The sequence below is a fragment of the Chenopodium quinoa genome, unplaced genomic scaffold (genome assembly GCF_001683475.1).
Source record: "Chenopodium quinoa cultivar QQ74 unplaced genomic scaffold, ASM168347v1, whole genome shotgun sequence".
Taxonomy (NCBI): domain Eukaryota; kingdom Viridiplantae; phylum Streptophyta; class Magnoliopsida; order Caryophyllales; family Amaranthaceae; genus Chenopodium; species Chenopodium quinoa.
The window spans coordinates 2,221,530-2,248,610 of NW_018744367.1; the positions used below are offsets into that span (position 1 = coordinate 2,221,530).

Consider the following 27,081-nt stretch of genomic DNA (forward strand, 5'->3'; position numbering starts at 1 on the left):
CAGAAGTGGTTCGAGAGTAACAGTTCAAAACGTATTTGGTTCAATTCGTTTCAGTTTCAGGTAGGGTTCAAATAGTTTGATTCGTTATGGGGTTACGCTCCTTACACCGGTTAATTTTACTTGATTAAGTTCGATTTCAAGTTTAAAGTTGTTCAGGTTGGCTTTCAATATTAAATAATCAAATTGGTTCAGTTCCCGACGGGTCGGGTTGTTAACGGGCAATTTCACAATTCAATTCAACAATGCTAGATAGATGTCACATATATGCAACAAGTTATATAATATGTTTTTTTTTTCTTTTGACCAGTACTTATATGTTAATCGTCAATGAAATGATTAATTCCAACAAATTGTGAACTTCGTTTTTTTAATGTATGATTGAACTGATATCGAAATAATTAATTTTAATACATATAATAAACAAATTTTGAAGTGAAGTGTCAAAATCTTCCATCGATATGCACCAACAAATTTAAAGTATAATGTTAAAGTATTTTGATCTAAGCTTTGCGTGAAGTTGTTTTTTTTAGTCAATAACAAGAGACATATTATTTGGAAGGGAATGTAGTTAGTAGTAACTAAAAAAAATCAAATAAAACCATACCAAATACATTGGTCACAATACATAAATTTATGCCATAATTCAGTGTATTATACAAGCAACCACTAAGCAAAATCATGACACAAAGTTTCAATAGTTTGATCTCAAACCTTAGAGAGAGATACATTACATAGAGATTGAGCCAAATTGTATCTCAATTTTATTCATTAAACTACAAAGAAATATATGTTGTTAGTACACTAACTAGTATTGGTATATTTCATTTGGTATAGTCAGTGTGTATGGGATGTTAGTTGTCAGTGGTTCAACATTATAAAACCCATGTTGCTCTTCAACCTGCAATTGTGGAAGGTAATGAAAAAGTTTATACACTGTAAACAATATCGATAATACCCTCTCCACTCAGAATTAATCGTCATACTAATATTGTAATATGAATTACTAATATGACAATTAAATTCGGATGGACCAAAATAAAGTATTTATTATAAGCAAAATGTCAAGGAATGATAAAAAATTAAGCAACCTTTTGTTGAAGATAGTTGTTCGCAGCCCTCAGGACACCCTCCTGAACAATCAAACCAAATAGATTTTCTATTAAATTAAGAAAACAATAAATTGTATAGAGTAAAAAGATTAGTATCATAACAAAAATAAAGAACTAAATCTAAGTATTTTATTTAAGCCTTTAGTTAACTAGAGAAAAAGCCTTTTAGTTTTCACTTCCATAAAGTATATGTTTAAAAGGTTATTTATTTAATAATTCTTATGTTTTATATTATTGCAACACCTAAATTTGCGTGTTTGTAAAACCAGGCCATAATATTAGCCTTTATGAATCTCTATTATATAAGTCAACTCTTGAGAAGTTATGCATTTAAATTATGTTATGCTTAATCCCTAGTTCTTCCTATATTTTATTTTTTTAGAAAAAAACATATACAACTTTCCAAAATATTAGCAAACTCAATTAAAGAACATAATTGCCAATTTAGAAGAAAAAAAAATACTCAGATAGATGATTTAAACTAACCTTGTTCTTCAGAACTTGAATCTCCTGAAACATAATTTTCATCTGCAATTGGATAATGGGTGTTTCGGATGAAAACAATCGAATCTCGGAAGATCCTTTTATCTTGAGGGAACTTGGTCTCGGTCCGAACAACGCAGGAGCCGAGGGTTTCCTGCACAACAAATACACGTAAACTAGCCTCGGGGGGGACGCCGAGGAAGGCCCCTCCGATGCTTAAGTCAGTATATTAGAGAGAGAAAGCTGTGCAAGAGTTTAGTTGCTTGAGGCTTTATTGTCTTACCAAGAATTGACCAAATTGTTGGCTTTTATACCTTGGCTAATGAAGGAGGCGGATTGGGCCCGGAAGTCAGTTGGGCTGGGCCAAGCTGATTGGGCCGTTGACTGACCTTGACATGGCTTTGAGGATGTTTGATTTTTGACTTTAGCACATTTGGAGAGTTGAACCTTAACCTTGGGCTTTTAATTGGATCATTCAGTGACCAGGCCCAATTGGACTAAATTGGACCCAAACAACTTGCCCCCCAAACCCGATTTGGAAGGATGACGGGTCGGGTTTGATTTAATCAGAAAAGGAGGGAAGTGAATGATTTGTTAATCCAAAAATGTGAATTTAAACCGTAATTAACCCATGATTAATGAGATAACAACAGTTAATGTGGATAATTGCGGAAGTTGGACGGGTAGTGGGCGACTTAACTGCAAGGTCGTGTGTTTAACGGTTACTTAGTGGGGTGCTTGAGAGAAATTGAAACGCAGACTCCTTGAATTCCCATTTCTGGAGATATAAATAGAGGCGCGTCTTCTCTCCCCACTCATTCATCAACACAAACCCAGAATTCTCAAGAACGCTCAAGAGCCCGCATCAAAACTTCGCAAATTCCCCGAGCATTAAGCTTAGAAGCTGAGACTTGTCACTACCAATTCGTAAATCGGCGGCTTTTGCTTCAGATCAAGGTAAATTCCTTTGATTTTATTTCATCTTTCTTCGACTTTGCACTCTTTCCCCTTTTTCGACTTTTTCCTTCGAAATTCGTCAATGGTGAGGGGAGTTAGAGGTGGAGCCCGTGCTCCAAGAAGAGCAAGGCTAATCCCCGATCCCAGGGACAGGATTGGGACCTGGAATGGACGAAGGACAGAGTCTGACCCTGCTGAAGGGGTTAGGGCGACTCCCATTTCTTCGGCTCCTCCTCAGAGAACGGATGAGCCGAGTGCTTCTGGACGGGACGATGAAATTCCCGCTGTCCTTTGGGATATCCTCCCTGGGTTTTCAGAGTGGGAGAATGCCGAAGTCGCTTCGGCCATGATAAAGAACCGCCCCTACTCATGGTGGGTAGAGAACGCCGATCAATATCGATTTGCCGAGCAAATTGAGTTGCACTACGGCATTTTTGAAGCTGATGGATATTGGTGCCGAATGCCCTCAGCATCCGATAGAATCCATCGTCCACCCCCGGGGTATGTGGGGGTGTACACGAGACAGCTTCAGTATGGGCTGAGGTTCCCTTTGGACGTTTTCGTCCGAGACTTGCTGATCCATTACAACATTTCCCTGTGCCAGCTGACCCCCACCAGCATCCGAAGGGTAATGACGTACTTATGGGTCTGCAAATTCTTCAGGTACGTGCCGAACCTGCATTGCTTCAAAAGGCTCCATCGGCTAGTGCCAAACATTCAAAGTGGGCACGGATGCCATGGCTCTGGGTGGTATCGGATTGAGTCTCGGCCCCCGTTCCTAACCATGTGGCCGAACGACTCTTCAGACAAGGACTGGAGAGGTCAATGGATTTGGGTTAGGGCACCCACGGAGCCGAGCCACCCTTACGTTTTCAGCGCTCCCCGGTATCTTGCCGAGCCGGATCCTGATATGGGAAGTTTAGGTCCTCCCGAAGATAGCGGGCCAGACCCGAACCTTAATCAGCAGAACATCTTCGGCAAGCTGCCGAACCGGGGAGGCAGCGGCCGAATGCAGCATATCCCGGAGACTTGGCTCCCCGATACGCACTATGTTTTCCAAGAGAATATGCTGGCAGCTGTCGGCCTCAGCCGAAAGTTTAGGGATGGTAATCTTCTTCGGCTGGGGCCGAGGCCTTTTAATTATCTCTTTTCTTCTTTCATTTTGCTTTCTTGTGATGTGCCGAACTAACTGAATTGACTTCTCCCCTTTTCTTTTTCAGAACGGGACGAGACCAACATCGGCATTGATTACGCTCGCCTTGGCGTCAACCGAGAACGAGTCGTAACTGATCGGGCTCCCCCTATCACTGAACCAAGGCGCCGAGAGGTTCACCTAGACTCTTCCCACTTCCAAATTGAGGCTGTTGCTCTGTATCAGAGGCAGAAGCCTTGGTGGAAGAAGAGAGATCCCTTGTTTCAGCTGCTGGAAGAAGAAGCTGAAGCTGCCCGTACAGCCGAAGAGGTTGCACGGGTTATTGAAGCTTGTGAAGGTGGAGAAGGGTCCTCCAGAGTTGCTGAAGAAGCTGCGGCTAGGGCAGCTGAAGAAGACGAGGCTTTGCTGAAGACCTCGGTGAGCCTTTAGACTTAACTTTGTCTTTCTTCTTTTTTTTTTTTTTACTCACACTCTTCTTCCCCCCTGTCTGTTACAGTCTGAAGAGAGTAACAGACACAGAGAAGGCAAAGCTCCTGTTCGTCCCGAAGATCAAATACAAGAGTCTTCAGACTCAGATATGGACGAGCAGCCCCTTCTGAAAAGGCGCCGAAGGATGGCCATCATCGGCCCTCATGACTTTCAGCAGAGGCCGATGACCATCGGCGTCGCAATAAGGGAACCTGAGGAAGGCAATGGATCGCCGAGGGTTCCCCAGCCAACACCCCAATCTCCTCAAAAGACCCCTCCGCCACCTCCTGAGATGGAGGTGGATCAGAGGACTCCCGAACCTAAGGGAGGGGTCCAAGAAGAAATCAAGGAGAGTGCTGCTGAGCACGGAAATAAAGATGCCGTGATGTCAAGTGCTGAAGGCTTCACGGCAGATATCGCAAGAGAGGTTGAGGCTTTCGTCCTCACCCCTGAAGAAGAGGAGGTCATAGTACTTGACTCCTCTGAGAAGGACGATGCTGAGACAACCAAAGCTAATCAAGCTCCATCGTCGTCCTTCCCTTCTTTCCAGACTCTGCATTCTGGAGAAATGGGTTTCTCGGCCCCCCGAATTCCAATCCCAGATCACATCTGGGACCTCATATGGGGTCAAAACCGAGAAGGAGCTGCAGCCTACTTCGGCAATTTTGCTGGCATGTCCGAAGTAGACAGGGCAAGGATCTGGTCGCTGAAGGCCACTGCTGGGATGGGCGAATCCAGTAGATCAGTTCCTGACCCAGCCAGGTCTAACCAACTGCTGATGATGCAGGTAATTTTCCTTCATTTCCTCCGAAATTCAGCTCTATTTTTTTCTTATTACTTATATTTTTTTTGTCTTCCTGTTTTCAGTTCGTGCACAATCAGACTCTCACTGTAGAGCTGATTGATACCCTACAAGATAGGGTAGACGCTGCTGTGCACGAAAGGAAGGTGGCTGAAGAGGAAGTTAAGCTTGCTAAGCTGAAGCAAGCAGCAGCTGAAGAGAAGCAGCAGGAGGTTGAGGAGTACGGTAAAAAAGCTGCCGAAGCTCTGAAAACCTTCTGCGATGCTATGGAGATGGAGGTTTTTCCCCCACTGATGGAAGGGGAAAAATTCCTCCAGGAGCATATGGGAGTGGACGTCTCCAAATTCAAGGCTGCTATTGAGAGCCGAATTCAAGAAGGAACTGCTGCACAAGCTGAAGTGCAGCAGCGTCTAGAGGCTCTTGAAGCCAGCCGAATGGCTGCTGAAGAGTTGCTCTTGGCCAAAGACGTCCAACTCTCAGAGGCTGCTGCTGCTGCTGAAGCTCAAAGAGCTAAATTCCAAGAGGCTGAGGATCAACTGCTGATCCAGAAAGTTGAAGTGGCCCAAGCTCAGACAAAGGCTTTCCAAATTCAGCAAGAGCTGAATGAGCTGAAGGGGTCCTCCTCCAAAGTCGCTGAACAGCTGAAGAAATCCAAGGAGGACTTGGAGGAGACCCAGAAGAAGCTGGCTGATGCTGAGGCTTTACTCAAAGTCCGTGTTTACACCCAAGAGGAATATGAGATGGGTTTCAGAAACGGATTCCGAGTATGCCGAAGACTCTGCCTTCATGCTGAGCCGAAGCTGGACTGGTCTAAATGTGCTGAGTGGGTCCAGAATCCCGAAGACCCTCACATGAAGTATGCAACTCCAGCTGAAGCTGAAATTCTTAAGGCTGAGGAAGCCGAAGAGGAAGCTGAAAGACTGGAGTTGGAAGCTGAGCAGAGGGAAAGGGAGGCTCGGCAAAGTGCAAAGCCCGCCTCTTCTGCTGCTGGGGCTGAGGCCACCATGGGACTCAACGCTGATCAGTCTGATCCTCCGGCTGAAGCATAGGAACTCGGGCAGTCGTCTTCAGAATCTTGCGGTTCATCATGTGCTTAACTTTAGACTTGCCGCTTTCTGAGTTTTTGCCTTTTGTTTTTTTTTGCTTCAGCTTGCCTTATCGTACAACAGCTTATTATATTTTTATTTTGCCTGTACGTATTTCGGCAGCTGTTACTTTCCGCTTGTGGGCGGCTGCCGACTATTTTTGTAATTCAACATTTTTATTTCAAAGAAGTTCACTTTCTCAGCTTTCTTGTGTATTTTTTTTTCTTCGCTTTACCAGTCTTCGCACTTTACTGCTTTCTTTGAATGATCTTTCAAATATTTGCTAAGTGCAGAACTTCGGCTAGCGAGAATCATTTCTGCTGAGACTTCTTTTTGCCGTTTGTACTCGGATGTTTTCAACTTGTGAAAAAACTGACATAAGTATCAAACTTCGGCTGAGCTGAAGGGTATTAGATCAGTTGTGCCATTTCTCTATTTCCCTCTGCCCCCCCAGAAATCTGAAGATGAGGTCTTCTGAATTCTGGAATGGCTGATAATTTTTCTCGGCTAAGCCGAGGATCTTTGAACACTTTGCTTTATTTTCTACATCTGTTTTTAAAGTACTGATTTCCCACCTGAGAGTTTTCACTCTAGAGATGGTACTCTTGTGACACTTTCTTCAATTCATCCAAGGGAACAACTATCCGAAACACCATGCCGGGGCAGCAGTTTATCTGAAGTACGAGGCATCATCATGCAATACTTCAGAGTTGCAACTACCACCCGGAACTGATTCATCCGAAGTACAAGGCATCACTATGCAATACTTCGGGGCTTTATCAGTTCCTATTTTTTAGGCTATGTTTCGGATAAGTCTATGGCCTTTTTGCCCAAAGGAACAGCTTCTCCGAAGTACAAGGCATCACTATGCAATACTTCGGGCTTGTATCCTTTTTTGGCAGGTTTTACGGCTTGCCGAGGTACAAGGCATCATTATGCAATACCCCGGACAGCGCCGAATGAAACCTTGAATTTTTGAAAAAACCGTAGAAAGCATAAAGACTTAAAGAATACACGCAATCTGAATGAATACTGGCTCGATGGCCTTTTTGTAAACAGAATCAGTGTACTTACATAGATTGTACTATCCGAAGGATTTACACATAGTATTTTTTGAGCACATCGGCATTCCAATGGTTTTTCAGCTCGGTGCCATCCATTTGTTTGAGTCTGAAGGTACCGGGCTGAAGCTCTTGATAAATTTCATAAGGTCCCTCCCAAGATGCTGAGAGTTTGCCATGAATGTGACTTTTTTGAACAGCTGCAGCATTCCTCAAAACTAAATCCCCAACTCTGAGAGGTCGTTGATAGACTCTTCGGTTGTAGGACTTGCTCATTCTGAGCTTGTGTGCAGCCATCCTTTCTCGGGCTAGATCTCTAATCTCGTCAAGGAAGTCGAGGGACTCTTTCATGAGCTGCTCATTTTCCTCGGCTGAGAAGAGATTCACTCGTAGGCTTTCTGAGCCCACTTCCACTGGAAGCACTGCTTCGGATCCATACACCAGCTGAAAAGGTGAATGCCCCGTTGCCTCCTTCTCGGTTGTCCGGAGTGACCAGAGGGTTCCCGGAAGTTCCTCTACCCACTTGGACTTTTGATCCTCTACTCTTTTTCTGAGAGCGTTAAGGATCTGTTTATTTGCGGCTTCGGCTTGGCCATTACTCTGAGGGTGGCAAACCGCGGAGTAAGCCAATTTTATCCCGAATTGATCAGTGTATCGGCGCAAGGGCAGGTTGTCAAACTGTCTGCCGTGGTCGAACACAAAAACTTTCGGGATGCCGAACCGAGTTATTATGTTCTGCCAGATGAACTGTCTGACAGTTTGCTCAGATATGCTTGAAGCAGCTTCCGCTTCAATCCATTTGCTGAAATAGTCGATTCCGACTATCAGCCACTTTCTTTTGTATGGGGCCTCGGGAAAGGGTCCCAGAATATCCAACCCCCATTGTGCAAATGGAAGAGGATTAAGAATTGGCTGGAGATCTAGGCATGGCCGATGGATTACCGGTGCAAATTTTTGGCATTTCTCGCATTTTCTGACCATGTTCTTTGCATCCGAGATCATTGTAGGCCAAAAATACCCTGCCCTGAGAGCTTTGTGGGCTAAGGTTCTCCCTCCTATGTGGTTTCCGCAGATGCCGAGGTGAATCTCTCGGAGAATATAGTCGGCATCCGTTGGACCCACGCATTTCAATAATGGAGCGGAGAAGGATTTTCTGAGGAGTTGGCCGCCGAAGACGAGGAATCGTGAACTGATCCGCTTTATCTTGGAGGCCGAATTCCTATCCTCGGGGAGCTCGTCCCTGAGTTTATAAGCCAGGATGTCATCCATCCAGCTCGGCTCGAGTGCAGCGCAGCAGATTGATATTGCTTCGGCTACACTCTTTTCTCGGCGCACCTCCACATAGACAGAACGGCTTAACTCAGTCAGAGTTGAGCTTGCAAGTTTGGAGAGTGCGTCCGCTTGAGCATTTTGACCCCTTGGGATCAGCTCTACTTCGAAAGATCTCAGCTTCGCAATTGTCGATTTGATCCTTGTGAGGTAAGCTGCCATTGAAGGCTCTTTAGCCTCATACTCCCCCCGGATCTGATTGGCGACCAGCTGAGAATCTGTCTTGAGGTAGACATGCTCGGCTTCCAACGATATGCACAGGTCTAAGCCAGCAATGGCTGCTTCATATTCGGCCTCGTTGTTAGAGGCTTTGAATGAAAATTTTAGTGCATACTCGAAGGTTTTGCCTTCGGGAGAGGTGATGACGACCCCTGCCCCCGAACCGTTCACGGTGGAGGACCCATCCGTGAAGACGGTCCAGATTTTCCTCCTTGCATCCAGAGTCTCCTGATAGGAGCACTCGGCCAAGAAGTCTGCCAAGGCTTGCGCCTTGATGGCTGTTCTCGGCTGATAACCGATACTGAACTCGGTGAGCTCGAAAGCCCACTTTGCTAGTCTACCGGATTTTTCAACCTTGCCGAGGACTTTCTCTAACGGCTGATCAGTTAGAACCGCTATTTGATGAGAATCAAAATAGGGTCGCAACTTCCGAGCAGCCACCACCACTGCATAAGCCACTTTTTCTAACAATGGGTAGCGCGTCTCGGCATCCGTCAGGGTGTGGCTGACGAAATAGATCGGCTGTTGAACTTTTTCTTCTTCCCTTAGCAGCACCGCGCTTACCGTGGCTGGACTGACCGCCACGTATAAGTATAGGATGTCTCCTACGACTGGCCTTGCCAGTGTTGGGAGTTGAGCCAGGTGTTCACGGAGCTGCTGAAAGGCTGACTTTTGTTCGTCTCCCCATTCAATGCCTTTTGAATTTTGGAGCTTCAGCGCCTTGAAGAAAGGGAGCCCTTTGTCTGAGGCTCGTGAGATGAACCTGGACAAGGCAGCCATTCTCCCGGCTAGACGCTGAATATCCCTTTTTGTCTTCGGCTCGGGGAGGTCTAAAGCAGCTTGTACTTTGGCGGGGTTTGCATCAATCCCCCTCTTGCTGACCATGAAGCCGAGGAACTTGCCTGACTTCACGCCGAAGACACATTTCTTCGGATTCAGCTTCATTTTGTATTTTCTGAGGGTGGCGAAGGTTTCGGCTAGGTCCGTGACATGATCTTTTTCTTTTATGCTTTTGACGATTGAGTCGTCAACATAAACTTCCATGTTTCGGCCTTTTTGCTCGGCGAAAACCTGATCAACCAACCTCTGATATGTTGCCCCCGCATTTTTCAATCCGAAGGGCATCATTCTGTAATTGTACAACCCGGAACTTGTTATGAACGCTGTTTTAGCTCGGTCCTCGGGGTGCATGAAGATCTGATGGTATCCCGAGAATGCGTCCATGAAACTGAGCAGAGCATGCCCGCTTGTCGAGTCGACCAGTTGGTCGATCCTCGGCAGCGGATAGGAGTCCTTGGGACATGCCCTATTCAGGTCCGTGAAGTCAACGCACATCCTCCAGTTACCATTTGCCTTCTGAACCATTACAACATTGGCCAGCCACTCCGGATACTGACAGGGTTCAATGAACCCAGCATCTAGGAGCTTATCGACCTCAGCTGCGATGTTCTGGTTCTTTTCGGCGGAGTAGTTCCGCTTTTTCTGCTTAATGGGTCGACTGGAGGGGTCGACATTAAGCCTATGGGAGACGAAGTCCGGATCAATCCCGGGCATTTCTGCGGCCGAGAAGGCGAACACGTCTCCACTGGCCCGTAGGAGTTGGACGAGTGCCGCACGGGTGTTTGGCTCCAGTGACGACCCGATGCTAACACATCTGTTCGGATCTCCTACGGTCAGTTCTATTGACTCGGTCAGGTCATCCGTCTCCATGCTCTTAGAGTTGGATTCCTCGAATTCCGGCCTGCTATCAATATTAGCAGACTTTCCTGACCGCGGCTGGCCATCAGAGTCGTTCGGCTCTGAGGCGGAGTCAGCCTTTTGGCCCCCATCAGATTTCTCGTTGTCTGGGGCTTCATTAGCCGAAACGTCTGAGCCTCTCGGCTTTTTGGCGTTTCGGTCCCGGTGCTTTTCCTCCCCATCGCCACGGTCGCCTCGGCGAGACGTGGATGGCTTGAGGTGATTGCATCGGCGGGCTTCTTTTTGACTGCCCTTTATTTTCTCGGAGCGTCCCTCGTCTGAAACGTATATCATGATTTGATGATACGTGGAGACGACTCCTTGAATGCCGTGAATGAGGGGTCTCCCCATGATCACGTTGTATGCAGATGGAGCATCTACGACCAAAAATTCGGCCATGATATTCCTAGCTGCTCGGCCTTCGCCGATGGTGACAGGAAGTGTAATCTTCCCGTCAGGATACGAGGAAGAGCCGTTGAATCCAGACACCGGGTAGGGTGCGGGGGCCAGGTGCTCGGCTCCCATCCTCAGCTGGTCGAACGCTCCTCGGAAGAGGATGTTCGCCCCGCTACCGCCGTCGACGAGGGTCCGCCAGACGTTGCGGTTGGCGATGCCCAGAATGATTACTAGTGGGTCATCGTGGGGGTATACCACCCCCTCGCAGTCTTCGGCTGTGAACAGGATGTTCGGCGCCGGTGACTGGGACTGCCGAAGCTCAGCCTGATGAATCTGATGGGTTAGACCCCTCAGTTGGCGTTTGGCTGTGCCTCGCGAGATTCCCCCGGAAATAACCAGGATGTCGAGGGACTCCTTGCCCTGAGGTCCCTTATCCTTCTTCCGAGCGAAGTTGAGGTCCTGCCGAGAATCTTTTTCAGCTTTTTTCTCCTCGCGCCTGTCCGCGAGGTATTGGCTCAGGTACCCCTTGCGGACCAGATCCTCAATCTGGTCCTTCAGCTGGACGCAGTCCTCGGTGCGATGTCCGGGTGAGTCATGGAACTCGCACCACTGGTCCTTTCCCCTCGTCTGATGCCAGGGAGGCAACGGACGAGGTTTTTTGAATCTCCCCTCGTCCTTCGTCGTGCTGAAAATCTTAGCACGGGGAAGGGAGAGTGGAGTGTATGAATCGTACCTTCCCGTGTAGGGAAAGTGTCTTTCCTTCTTCGGCTCGGCAGCAGAGGACGGTTCTGAGGCCTTAGCCTTCCCTTTCCTCTGCGCCGAGACTTCGGGCTGCTGCCCTTTCGGCTTCTCAATTCTCGGACGAGACTGAGACCTGGATCTGTTCCACTCCTCGGCTCGGATGAACCTATCCGATGCTTCCAAGGCTTCCTCCAGGGTCTGCGGGGGATGCATGACCATGAAGTCCAGGAACTTTCCAGCTTGGAGGCCGTTCCGTAGCGCGAACACGGCCAGGCCTTGATCCAGGCTTGTGATTCCGGATGACTCGTTGCTGAAGCGAGTCAGATAGTCGCGGAGGCTCTCGTCCTCCGCCTGCTGCAGACTCATTAGCTCTGCAGTGGTCTTCTCTCGGCGGTTGGCCGTAGAGAATTTGCTCTTGAACTTGTTGGAGAGGTCGTTCCAACCGGTTATGGAGCCTTCCTTGAGCCCTTTGGTGATCCAGGATTGGGCAACACCTTTGAGGGTCGTAGGAAAGTATTTACACCAGGTAGCCTCAGACCTCGGGTTCAGATACATGTGCCCCTCGTAAGAGGCAATGTGATCCTTAGGATCTGAGGTACCATCGTAAGTAATATGTGCCGGGATTTTGACCGTTGGCACATGCTCTTCCAGAATCCACTTCTGGAAGGGCGAGTTCGATGGAACCATGACCGCCTTCCCCTTGTACCCGGCCTCAGGGACCTCGCTCCCTCCTCTCTCAGAGGTGGAAGTGGTTTTCGTCCCCGGCTGAGACAAGGTTGGGTGGGGTCCGGTATCCTCTGGGAAGGTGAGGCGGCTATGCACACTCACCTCCCTCGAACCCAAGCGTTCGTGAACGCTTTGGCGGGCGAATTCCGGGTCCTTGGAGGGCCCCATGGAATTCTGAGCTTCAGAGTGGTCAGAGGGTTGAGGGTTCCTCCTCCTCTCCTTACTGGAGTTTCGGGTGTCCCCTCGCCACCTCTGGCCGAGCTCTCTATGTGGTGGAACTTGTCCACCATCATCCTGACCGATCCTCCTTTTCTGGTTTCTCGGCTGGTGATCATCAGGCATCTGGATTGGAGCCCCTTGAGCTTTAAGGAACTCCATGCAGATGGCCACTGCTCTGGCCACTTCCTCGGTGGAGGGTCCGGAGGGAGGAGTCTCCCGCGGATGTGACCTGGATTGCACGCTATGGCGCGGCGGGGAGTTCCTCGCACCTGAGCCACTCGGTCTCGGGGATGGCCCCGGCTGCCGAGTGTGGTGCGAGGTGTTCTCCTCCTGGAGGCTAGGACCTCTTGAGGCTTCCCTTTCCGGAGAAATGGGGGCCTCCGATTCGGAAGAGGCTTGCTCCGGGGAGGGATAAACCGGCTGGCGTTCCCTCACCGTAATCTGGCCTCCTCCCTTCTTAGCCTTCTTGGAACTCTTTCCACTCTTAGTCATGGCGACTGCCGGAGTGTTTGATGACTGACGCGAAATTTAGTAGCGTTCCCCACAGACGGCGCCAAATTGTTTCGGATGAAAACAATCGAATCTCGGAAGATCCTTTTATCTTGAGGGAACTTGGTCTCGGTCCGAACAACGCAGGAGCCGAGGGTTTCCTGCACAACAAATACACGTAAACTAGCCTCGGGGGGGACGCCGAGGAAGGCCCCTCCGATGCTTAAGTCAGTATATTAGAGAGAGAAAGCTGTGCAAGAGTTTAGTTGCTTGAGGCTTTATTGTCTTACCAAGAATTGACCAAATTGTTGGCTTTTATACCTTGGCTAATGAAGGAGGCGGATTGGGCCCGGAAGTCAGTTGGGCTGGGCCAAGCTGATTGGGCCGTTGACTGACCTTGACATGGCTTTGAGGATGTTTGATTTTTGACTTTAGCACATTTGGAGAGTTGAACCTTAACCTTGGGCTTTTAATTGGATCATTCAGTGACCAGGCCCAATTGGACTAAATTGGACCCAAACAATGGGTAAATTAGTTGTATTCAAATTATAGATACTACGTACCTTTTTTCATTACAACATAAGAACCATAAGAATATTTTTGAGGTAATTGACCACAATGGCACAAACTATGGGTGTAGGTGCACGAGCTGAGGCAACAAAACCTCGACTTGGTGCAAACAATAACATAATGTAGTAGGGCAACATGAATGAAATATACACTAGAGGCCCCGAAGCTACGTGACTATTGATTTTAATTTCAATTTTATAACTTCCCCTTAATAATGTGAATACGGGTTATAAAATAATATTTGTGGGACAAAGAAAATATTGAATTAATATATATATATATATATATTTTGTTGGTGGGCAGAAAATAGAAAAGATAAAAGGAAATACATAGTAGAGTAGAATTAAAAAGCACCTTGGTAGCACGAATTTGGTAAATCCATGACTCGAGATGCTTTTCCAGTGCATGCAGTTCATCCAAGGTCATCGCTCCTTCTGCCCCTCCAAATATGGACCTATTACCAGCTCAATTTTTTCCCCATTTTTGTAGCAAATTAATCTCATAGATTGCATATGTATGTAGTCAATTGATGGATTGTGTATTATTGATGTACTAAAACTTCGTACATGATTAATAAAAACACATAGAAATATAAGTAGTGTATATGTTTGAATGCGTAGTGTATGATGTAAAAAGGAATAACACATACGAAGTATTATGTGGTCAAACTCTCCTTTTATATTGACTTGGCTTAATCTGATGAAGTTTTATACCACATGTCCCATTTAAACCATGTTGATATTAAGTTATAGACCAAACATGAAAATCACAAAATTATATTTCGTATACTACTCACTCCATGATATTTGTTATAATTGGACCTAAACTTAACTATATATATATATACTAGTTTTGTGCCCGGGCGATGCCTAGATTGTTGATAAAATTTGAGTATAAACTTTTTTGCTTGAATGTTAAATACCATCCTAACAATCCCTTTTGATAATGTAGGATATTTAGACATACGATATCATATCGCTTATTTAATTAAATAATAGTGTATTTTTTGTAGTTTTATTTGTGAATAAATATCTATGTTATTATTGACTTGAAATTATTTTTATTGAACTTAAATTGTTTTTTTTTTACTAATTCTCTATTATTTTTTTAAATAAATTAAATATATTATAAATGAATCTTATTTTAAAGATTTTTCTTAAAACAAATTTTATGATGGAATAGAACCGAGTTATAGGATATTTATTAAAAGTTATGATTAATTTTGTATATATGAAATATTAGAAGTATAGATAATAAAACGCTATACAAAATTTTTATCTTTAAAAAAACTATCCAAAATTCACTTACTTAGTAGCATACGTGTCACAACAATATCTAATTTTCGCCTATGTGGCGCGACGCTTGGCGAAAAAGTAGAATGTCAAGTGTCGCTATCTCGTGGCCTGGCTGCGAGACCGGCTTTATTTATTAGTGATATTGTGCCAAGGCGATGCCCAAATTGTATTGATGATAAAATTTTAGGACAAACTTTTTACTTGAATGTGAAATATGGTCATCTAATCCTTTTTTATAATGCAGGATATTTAGACTTACAATATCATATAATAGTGTAATTTTTGTAGTTTTGTTTGTAAATAGATATCTATGTTGATGCCCGGATTGTTGATAAAATTTTAGGATAAACTTTTTGGCTTGAATGTTCAATAATACGATCATGTAATCTCTTTTGATAATACAAGATATTTTGACATACGTATCATATCACTTATTTATATAATAATGTACTTTTTGTAGTTTTGTTTGTAAATAGATTATATGTTATTATGGATTTGAAATTATTGTTATTGGATTTAAATTATTTTTACTGAACTGAAAATATTTTTATCAAACCAAAATTTTTTTTTACCGATTAAAATTTATTTTACTGATTCTCTAATATTTTTTAAATAAATTAAATAACAATGTATTTTGAATACGGCTAACCACACCATCTGGCTGGACAAAGTAACCCCTATAAAACTGATCGATTAACCTCTGTCATACTAATTGAGTAACCTCTATCTATAACATGATTGAGTAACCACTATAACTCTGACTAAGTAACCTCTACAGCACTAAAGAAGTAACTCTGATATTGTAATAGTTGGTGACACGGTTTGGCTAGCTACGTATAAAAGTTTTTGATTAAATATATTATAAATGGATCTTATTTTAATGAACTTTTTAAAACGAATTTGATGATGAAAATAGAATTGAGTTATAGGATATTTATTAAAAGTTATGATTAATTTTATATGTATGTAGGAAATATTAAAATTTTATCGATAATAAAACTCTATTAACAATTTTATCTTAAAAAATCTATCCAAAAATCGCTTACTTAGTATTATATGTGTCACAATAATACCTATTTATCTCCTACGTGGCACGACACTTGGCGAAAAAATTGGAATGCCAAGTATCGTTGTCTTGTGGTCTGACTGCAAGACCGGCTTTATTTATTAGTGATATGGCTTTATTTATTAGTGATATGATATGATATATAAGTTACTCTATTTGATTATGTATTCGTTACAACAGTATGAGTTGTTTTTTTGTGCTTCAGTCACTATTCTAGTACTTTGAGTCTTTTTTATTTAATTTTCAAAAAACCAAAACGAATAAGTGCCAAAAGTGATATTTAGACTATTTACTCGGATAATCAAAATGATTAATTGGAAAAGGAAGGCTAACCTTCTAACCAATTTTGTACCATAATAAGGCGTGCAGTGCTTTTTCTGTGAGGTTGGTCACACCGTATAGTTGGGGTTATTTATAAGGCTTATTTATTTGGGGGTTACTTATATAGGGGGTTACTCAGTCTGTCAAGTGTGACTTATTCTAGGATTACTCAGTCGGTTAGCGTGTTTTCGCCGCGGGGTTACTTATTCTGGAGTTACTTATTTACGGGTTACTCAGTCAGTCAGGGGTTACTTATTCTAGATTTACTCAGTCGCTTAGCGCGTTTTCTATGTGAGATTAACCCCTGACCAACTGAGTAACCCATGAATAAGTAACCTTTGAATAAGTAACCCCTGATCAAGTAACCCCTGACCGACCGAGTAACCCTGAATAAGTAACCCCTAAATAAATAATCCCCTGACCGATAGAGTAACCGCTGAATAAATAATCTTTGAATAAGTAACCCCTATAAGTAACCCCCTAACTGACCAAGTAACCCCTGAATAAGTAACTCCTATAAGTAACCCCCTAACTGACCAAGTAACCCCTGAATAAGTAACTCCTATAAGTAACCCCAGTCACACGGTTTGACCAGCCCCATATAAAAATGTGTGTAAGGCATGATTATAGCATTATTTTGTAAGAGTATCTGACCAATATTGTTTAATTTGAACTTTATTTATTTTAAATTTACTAAACTTGTGACCACGCAAAACTAAAAAAAAACTCGAACAGAATAGGATCTATGCCTACTATATGCATCTGTCGCTCATAAGTCGTAAGACCGAACGAAAATCACAAAATCCTATTACCTTAAGTAAATTCTTGGTGATCATAAAGCATGTGAGGCCGTGAGCATTTTATCATTCATAACATGCAATTAAAAGGAAAAAAATGGTGATTTTAAAAAGAAAAAAATAAAGGGGTTTTAGCTTCTTCTTTTAGACAATTCAACCAATAATAAACGAATAATTAAGATAATTAGTACGGTGATGGTTCGTATACCGTACCAGAGCCCTTTCTCAAGTAATTTGATCTCATGTGTCATCATGTTGACTTCATCCTTGGATTTCTATTCCAAAAAAAAGCTACACAATTAATAACCAAGTAAATCTTCTACAGTTCTACGCAAATTATGTGTATATTCTCTATCATTACGAGTGTAGCTTTGTAAAACGAAACAAGTAAATAGTTATGGCATTACAATGGTTTTAAATTAAATTATGTAGGAAATTAATTAGAAACAAGGTTATTACATATCAATAAAACACACATTATAACTTTTTTTGGAACTCATGCAATCGAATGTAAATCAAACCAAATGCTCGACTCATCGAATTTCATTGCCAACTCAATCAACTTACTATGTGCATGCATGATACTATTATACGCAATCATTCTTGAATTAGTTTATATATTTGTAAATTCATTATCACCAAGACATATTTTTATTAAAATCTTTAATTTTGTAATAAGATCTATAGATTACATTTGAATTTTGTAGTAATGCTAAAGAATTAGAAAAATCATGCAAGGTAGCTTATGGTAAAAAAAAATTAATTGAAATGTAGATTTCCAAAATACCTTTGAATCTTTGATGGACCAACATTTTTCCAAAAGCACTTACTTTGTTTGAGAGGTAAGAATTATATTTTGAAAGAAAATAAAAAATACGTTCATGTATAAATAAAATAAAATAAAATATAAAAAAAATAAAATTAAAAAAAAACATTAAAAGATAATAAGATATGGATTAAAATTATGTAAATGGGAGAAGTGCAATACCAGTAAGTGCTTCTGTGTGACACTGTCACATTCAGCTGGGAGAAAACCACTTGTGCACTTCATGTACTTCTCAATCAGCCCTTGCATGGTTCTTCATAAAATGTACACTGGTTAGTATAACAATAATGAATAAAAATATAACAAAATGTAATAAAATAAATATTGAATTTTTGCTTAAATTTATACTTGCTTTGTTTTCTAAATATACCTAGTATGTTTTGATTATAACCCTATTACATACGCGTAGTCTATTATATTTTGATTTAGCTTTTGTGGTTTTTTTTTTTTTTTTTTTTTTGAAAAATCATGTAAAATCATTTACAATTTATCTCATTTTATATTAATTTTCAAACATTAACGTTTTTGAGTTATTATAAATTTGATAATCAATTGATTAAACTAATGCATCAGCATACGTACTCAAAGATGCTCAAAGAAACATGTCATCTATAAAGGCAAATGAATTATACATTTAAGTTTGTTCAGTAATTTCTGAAATTCTAACATCTTATCACTATTGAATATTGATTATACACTTGATCATGGGTCTTTGTCAGAAAGGGTGGTCCGTTTAGTCCAAAGCCAAGCTCAGACCAAAAATTTGTATCCAAACCCGCAATATTGGGCAACATGAAAAGGTCTTTTCTAGACAATATTTTTATAAAACTTAGGGCTTGTTTAGTACTGTTTTTTTTTTTTTAAGTTATCTGTTTTTCTTAGCACAGAAACGAAAAAAGGAAACAAAAAGGTGTTTGATTAGGGGATTGTGCTCCCACCAATCGAAATGCGCCACGTGGGCCAATCAGGTCCTGCCATGTGTCCCCCACTTGGACCTCTCAGGGCTTGCCACGTGACACACGCTTATTCGTCCACCCTGGACTTATTATGTCATGACACGTGGCATACTCCATGCCTAATGGAGAAGCCGGTCACCTAGGCCCAACTTTCGAGGGAAGCCCAATCAGCCCAAGGTTAACCTAAACCTAGATTGGCACGTTTCCCGAGGTTATAAATACCTCCCTTAAACCTCATTAAGGGAGATTACGCAGATTACACACATTAAACACTCTCACCTAGAGAGACCCAATCACTTTAATTTCCGCATTAATTACTCCTTAATCAAGTACTAACTTGACCGTCGGAGGCGGATCTCCAATCATCCGGAGCATCCGTTTGTTTTGCAGGTACAGGCGTCCGGTTCCAGTCTCGGAATTGTAACTCTCCCGCAGGACATCAGAAAACCCCGAAACAGTATTAGTATTAATTTTCAAAATTATCATGATTTTAGTAAGTTAGACCAATTTTTGTTCAACGCATTTTGTGTGCGGCTAGCCACACCATGTGGCCACTTGCAAAAGAAACAAAGTAACCCCTATAACACTGACCGGGTAACCCCTGTAATAGTGACTCGAGTAATCTCTATAACAGTGACCGAGTAACCCCTATGACACTAGCAAAGTAACCCCTGTAACACTAACCGAGTAACCCTATAACACAAACGAATTAACCCTCATGATGGTTGGCCACACGGTGTAGTCAGCCATGTATGAAAGTTTAACTTGTTGTGTTGTTTCATTATATGGCGTATATCATATGATTTTGAAAAACAAAAAACCAAAATATAGAAAACCACAATGATACCAAACAGACAATTATTAAACCATAATGTTGATTAAGGTCGGGCCAACCCAAATTTGGGCCCTTAAAAACAGCCTACCTACAAATTATTAAGAGTAATTAGTACTCCGTAGTTAGGTAGTGTTATCTTTATGTATTTGGAGTAGAGAACAAATAGTGAGAATCTGAGAGATAGTGACACGCTTGTGAATTAAGAGTCTGTTTATTTCATCTTAAATTATCTTATTTCTCAAAATGTTAAGATAATTTCAGATTAAAAAAAGCTTTTAGAAATTAAGTTTAGATAATATAAGCTCAAATAACTCCTTTAGTTGAGGGTTACAGTAGGCCAGTGACAGCTAGTGTAAAACTTTGTCACATCGTTTGACATTAGTCATAATGATTGAGAGTAGTATTAGGATAGATTACTTCCTAGGAAGTCCTCATATCGGTTCATGTAGTCGATCCCACATATGAGATTAAGGCATTTTAGCAGAAGAAGATAATACAAACTCGAATAAAATAAATTCAGATAGTATAATTTCTGACAAAATATGTTTAGATACAATAATTTTAGACAAAATAAGTTCACAAATTCAAAGAAATATAAGTTTTGATTAATTCAAATAAATAAAATAAAATAACTACAGATAAAAGAAAGAAGTTAGGTCAAATAAAATAAAATATGTTATTATATAATATAAAAGACAAAAGCTAAAGAACTTCCGAGGGCGTTGGATAAAATAAATAAAAGTATATTATCAAAATTAAAATAAGCATTAATTACACCGATCAGCGCATGATTTTGACATGCACTTCCAAATTAATACCATTTTAGAAAATATTTTAAATGTTTATCCAACGCCACAAGGCGTTCGTTAGCAATATCCAAAATAAAATAAATTTAGATAAAATAATAATGAGGTAACTTTTTTTATATGGATGAAGTATATAAGTTAACAATTTCATTTCTTAACTTTTATCCCCAAAATAAATAATTAATTAAAACCTATGTCGAAAAATCGTTGAAGTTTTAAGTAATTAAAATTAGAATTATATGTTATTTGTTGTCTCATCATTTTATTTTTACAACACATACATGAATTCAATTTTATTGAAGACTCCAACAAAAAAATTAAAATAAATATTCTACTCTCTCTCATTCTTTTTGTTCGTTCCTATTGAAATAATATTGACACTATTTATAAGATGAGAAATTTTTTAAATTACACTCAATAAATAAATGTGTGGTAAAACATAATCATATTGGGTTTATTTAATTTGTTTCAATCAATAGCTTATAAATATTAAATTATTATAATTTTTTATTAATATGAAATTCGAAAATATTTAAATTCAAAATAAAGAATTGGTAAATATGCACAATTAAAATAAATAAATCAAAATGATTAAATCATTTAAGATTGAAGAAAGTTTTAAGAAATTTAGAATATATTTTATCTCATCAATCCCCCAATCGTTTGCTTTTGCGTTTGTCAAAAAAAAAAAAAAAAAAAAATCCCCCAATCGTTTCTCCATATGAGATATCTCTACCTACTATTTACCAATTTTAAAAAAGTGACGACCAACTGATGCTATAATCTAGAAGACTTTTAAGATAATGAAACCATTAGTCCAAAAGGCCAAAAAGTTTTTTGAAGTTTTAAATATTTTCATAGTTTCAAAAAACACAAAAATAACTAAAACTTTGCGCAATGGCACGTAAAATTAGAAAGGTTTCCCGTTCTACTCCCTTTGTACTATTTGCTTTTTGTCAATTCATGGTTCTCAATGAATTAGTTTGATTATGAATAGTTTAATTGTATTAAAAAAAATGAATAGTTTAATTGTACATTGTTACAAATTATAAAAAAGTCACATATTAAAAATACGATGTATTAACAATTTCAACAAGATCTCATTCAATTATACTTTCTTTTATATACTTTTGGTGAAAATTTACATTAAAGTTGTGAAAGTTGACATTCAAAAGAGAAATAATTCAATTTTTTTTTTTTATTATTTTTTTTTTTCTTTTTTTTTTTTTACTTTCGAAAGAAATGATTCAGTTATTCATTACAAGCAATAGAGAAGTTGTTTAAATCTTTGGTTAAGTGCATACACTTTTATATGCTCAAAGTTTAGACAAGTATATTTAAGTGAATTTTTATTTTATTTTATTTTTTTAAAATAATAAGTATATTAAAGTGAATTTTTAAGTGTGCAAATGTGTAAAGTTAAAAATTTAATACTTTGTATTTTTTTAAAAAAAAGAAAAAAAAGTATGGAAGTATATTTTATACATACGTAAAGGGAGTGTGGGAAAGATCGAGAGTTTAAAAAAAAAATATCTGATTGAAAAAATTATATATATATAATATAGATGAATATTATCAATTAAAAAAGTGATGCACTTGTCTAAAATGGCTAAATAAGTCAATTAATGCACTTATTTATCAACGGAGGGGTCTTAAAAAAAAGAGGATTATCAAACGGAGGGAATAAAAGATTTTGTGTGCTCAAATTGATTAGTAGCTAGCACAGCCACAAAATAAAATGCAAAATGTTATATTTTCTTAAGCTAATCAACATTTTTCATCAAAATAATTAAATCAAGTCTAAGGGTCTATTTAAACGTGTGGTTCATCTAAATTTGTCTGAAACTATTTTATCTCAAATTACTTTATTTGAACTTATTTCATACAAGTATTATTTAATTTTATCAGAACTTATTTGACTTTAACTTATCCAAAATTATTTTATTTTATTTAATATTTTTAGAAATTGTATAAAATAATTATTTTTTTCAATAAAAGTTTCAATATAAATTTAATAAAATAGGTCGTGATAACACGAAGGATAGTTTAATAACTTTTTTTAAAATAACTTTACTATTGTAAAAACTAGATGAATCCCGTGCGATGCACGGTTTGTTTTTGTTTTTTTACAACTTATTTTTTTTCCTATGTTTGTGATAAAATTTGTTACTTTAGTTATTCGTTGTACATAGTATACCATATTATCATTTAATAATTTTATTTTATTTATTTGAAAATAAATTGTGAATTTTCTCTCATTCGTTATATATTTAGATTAAATTCCTAATATCAAAAGATAATATTTTATATTTATTAATTTAAACTTTAAAATTTCATTCGCCAATTTTATTTTGTTAATGTAGAACTTAATCTTTAAGATGAATAAATGATAAATGATTTAAATTTTTTTTTTGTTGGAAAAAGAGAAAAGATATATTTTTAATTTCAATGATTTTTTCTTATATTTTGTATTTAATTTAATTTTTTTTTTGAGTGAAAACTAATTTTTTTTTAATTAAATGTGATTTCATTTTTTTTTTCAGTATATTTTTATACAATATTTTATTATAATCACTTGTCATATTTTAATTTTTTTTGAAATATCAATTGAACGTGAATATTTTTTTTTAAGTTTAATAGTATTTTTTAATATATACGAAATAAAATAAATTGTTCTTTTCTCTTAGATAAAATTTCCAATTTAAAAAGAAGATAGTATTTTATTTTTATAATAAATTCCTATTTTTAATTTTAATCTTACGTGGTGGTTTAAAATAACAATCCTACGTGGCATAATCCTATATGTAACGCTCTAAAAAAAATTCTAGGTGGCTCTCTAAAATCTTGGGAAAACTCCCCTTTATAATTTAACATGATTTCATTTTTTTTATTAGTATATTTTTATAAAATATTTTATTATAATCACTTGTCATATTTTCATTATTTTTTTTTATCTAATCCAATTTTTTTAAATATCAATTGAACGTGAATTTCATTTTTTTAAGTTTAATAGTATTTTTTTTATATGTACGAAATATAATAAATTGTTTCTTTTCTCTTAGATAAAATTTCCAATTTATAAAGATAGTATTTTATTTTTATAATAAATTTAAATTTTTAATTTTAATCTTACGTGGCGCTTTAAAATAACAATCTTACGTGGCATAATCTTATAAGTAACGCTTTAAAAATACTAATCCTACATGGCGCTCTAATAATTTTTTAAAAATAAAAATCCTAGGTGGCTCTAAAATCTTGGGAAAAAACTCTCCTTTATATATATACTAGTTTTGTGCCCGGGCGATACTCGGATTGTCCTAAAGTTTTTGGCTTGAATGTTAAATACGATCATTTAACCCCTTTAGATAGTGTAAAATATTTAGACATACGATATCATATCACTTATTTATAAAATAGTGTACATTTGTAGTTTTATTTGTAAATAGATATCTATGTTATTATTAACTTGATATTTTTTTTATTGCACTTAAATTATTTCAAATGAACTATAAGTATTTTTACCAAAGTAAAATTAATTTTTTTGATTTTTTATTTTTTATTAAAATATATTATAAATGGATCTCATTTTAAAAAAACTTTTTAAAACGAATTTTATGATTGAAATAGTAATGAATTATGATATTTATTAAAAGTTATAATTAATTTTGTATATATGAAATAGTATAAGTACATTGATAATTAAACACTAAGCAACATTTTTATCTTAAAAAATCTATCAAAAATTTGCTTACTTAGCATCCTATGTGTCACAATAATACCTATTTGTCGGCTACATGGCTCAACACTTGACAAAAAACTGAAATGCCAAGTGTCGATATCTTGTGACCTGACTGCGAAATCGACTTTATTTATTAGTGATAGTGATATGATATTAGATTGATTCGCTCATCTAACAAAAATTGTTATAAGAAATCTTAAGGATAATACTCCATTAAAAAGTTATAGTAAGTATTTTTTGTGCTAATGGTATCATTGTTCATTTTTATCATAATCCATTGCTTTGTCATCCATTTGTTTAGTTTAATAAGCATGACCACACTTTTTCGTTGCAAAAAATTACAACTCAACCATATTTTTGTTTGGTTTTTTAATTTTTAGTTCTTTTCTTTTTTTTGGTTAGGGAAATTCAATCATGTTTGGAGAGACTAATCATGACCACCCTTTGTGATTAGCGTACGTTATGCATTTAAAATATTGTATCTAATAATCAATGTATTAGACTATTAGCAAGTTATTGTTATTTTCATTATCAGCTAGGATGATTCTATGGTAATCATCCTTAAAATGACTACCATTATACTAAGTTTTTATTGACTGATTTTGATTTGTTTTTAATGTCAAAATTGATTATAAATCATTTATCAAATTTTCATAATTCATTTATTAATTTTGAAATTTTTTTTTTTCATAATTTCCCTAATTAATTTACAAAATTTAATTTGTATTATTATTGAAATTAAAAATAATTCATAAATTAATTATAAAAATATAATATAATAAATATAAAAATAATCAAAAAAACATTATTAACTAATTTTGACATAAAAAATAAATAAAAAAAAAACCAATAAAAAATTAGTATAATGGTAGTCATCCTTAGTCATTTTAAGCAGGATGACTACCATATAATTTTCATATTAGTCATAGTAGCAGTAAGTGGACAAGCTAGTTCTTGTAGTGATACATCCAACAAATTATTTGGTCTGAACTTATTTTTCTAAAATTGTTTTATTTGAACATATATGAAACTTATTTTTTTCAGAAATTATTTCATCTAAAATTATTTTTTCTTAAGTTTTTTTTTTTTTTTTCGAAATAAGATAAAATAAGTTAAAATAAGAAGAAAGTATGAAACAAACAAATGTTAAAGCAAATATCTATGTTGCAATAACCGATATATATATATTTTGTAGGTCATTAACTCTTAATTAGAGATAGTAAACTCATCATAAACTTCAATATTCTACTTAATTGAACCCATGACCACAGGTGTTTAATAAAGTTGAAGACCACAGATGTTTAATAAAGTTGAACTCAAATGACGCATCATATGTCAATAAAGTTAAATTAAAAAGAGTTAATCATAGTTATAATTTATAAAAATTAATTTTCAACTAATATATCTATATTTTTACAGTTTAAAATTATAAATCTCATATCTTTCCATTCATTTGCTCACACCTACTCCCTCTGTCTCTTTTTTTTTTGCTTTATTTGACTGTGCACGGTTTTCAAGATACATATTAAAACGTCTATATCTTTATTTTCATACACGTAAAATTATAAAAACTTAATATTAGTAAAAATATACAATGAGATGAATCTAACAAGACCATTCATGACTAAATTATCTTTTATAGATTAACGGTAATTTATGGTCAAAATTTTCAAAGTTTGACTCTAAAAAAGGCAATAGGGCAAAAATAAAGGGATGGAGAAAGTAAATTATAAATATGTAACTTAAAAACGTATTGCAATTTTTAAGCTAACGTCTTTTCGTACTTTTTTGTGTTTGCCACAAAATGTATTAGCTTTCAAAGAAGTTCTTATAACTAAAAATCTAACATTCCAATTTTTGACAATTTAAGCCCTTGTAACAATACGGACTACTAAATTTAAAAATACTCCATCAGTTTTTAATACTTACTCTATTTCTTCATATGTGAAATTTTAGGAGAAATTGGAGAAAGTAAAAAAATATGGAGGTAGTGGGATAAGTGGAAGAATAAAAAAAATTGTAAAAAGCAAAATAATTGAGAGAATTGGAGGAGAGAGAATATCAAATTAATAAAATTAATTTATGTTGGGTCCACTAGTTGAGAAAAATGAATTAAATATTGCAAAAACTTTCCAAATAAGAAAATGGAGCAAGTATTTCTAAACGTTTAAAAATAAAAAGTGGAGCAAGTATTTAAAACCAGAGGGAGTACTAAATAATAAATGATGAATTTTGATGTTTTGCAAAAAGTAAATTTAACCGACATTGTTTATAAAATCATCAACCTCAAGATAAAGGAAATTAATCTCTATGTTTATATGACCTAATTTATTTATAAATTTTATTTTTAAAAAATATGCACAATGACCTGTGATATCGCCCGAGCAAAAAAATTAAATAAATATGTTACACGTAAAATGTATAGGTACGTACCCTTTAGTAGCAAGTTCATAGAGTTTGCCTTGAGGTGAAAAAACAATAACCCCAATATCAGCATCACAAAGAACAGATAACTCCTTAGCCTTCTTCAGCAACCCTGCTCGCCTCTTGCAGAACGTCACTTGCCTATGCACCGGGTTCACTATCCGCTTCAGCTGCACCTTTCCTCGCGCCATTCTATCAATCTTTGATCTCCAAGTTTCTGTTTTCTTTCGTTGTTCTTCAGAAATTATTAACCAACAAATTATTTATCGATCAATGAAATATTTTTTGTAAATTAAATTTTTTGTGATTGAATGCTTAATAGCAAACAACCCCCCACTAGTTTGAACTAGCTTCGGAGTTGCCGCTTGAAAATTTGTGTGTTTTTGCTTCTGAAATGAAGCGTTTGTTTCTTCATTCTTAGCTATTGAGACCTCTTATATATACAAGTACAACTTTTTTATTAAAATCGTTT

At 37.6% G+C, this 27,081-nt stretch overlaps 1 protein-coding gene across 2 annotated transcripts; it reads right to left on the minus strand.

Annotated features, from left to right (window-relative positions):
* Positions 1-593: 593 nt before the first annotated feature.
* Positions 594-27,081, minus strand: LOC110696528 (agamous-like MADS-box protein AGL12). 2 transcript variants are annotated; one of them, XM_021873845.1, is made up of 7 exons: positions 26,619-27,080; positions 18,012-18,102; positions 17,237-17,298; positions 13,899-13,998; positions 1,596-1,637; positions 1,089-1,130; positions 594-898 (listed from the first exon to the last, which is right to left on the minus strand). In XM_021873845.1, the coding sequence occupies exons 1-7, from the start codon at positions 26,798-26,800 to the stop codon at positions 806-808; spliced, it is 612 nt and encodes a 203-aa protein (XP_021729537.1). In that variant the 5' UTR covers positions 26,801-27,080; the 3' UTR covers positions 594-805. The 2 variants fall into 2 exon arrangements, with proteins under 2 accessions (XP_021729537.1, XP_021729538.1); XM_021873846.1 differs by lacking the exon at positions 1,596-1,637 and having other exon boundaries at positions 26,619-27,081.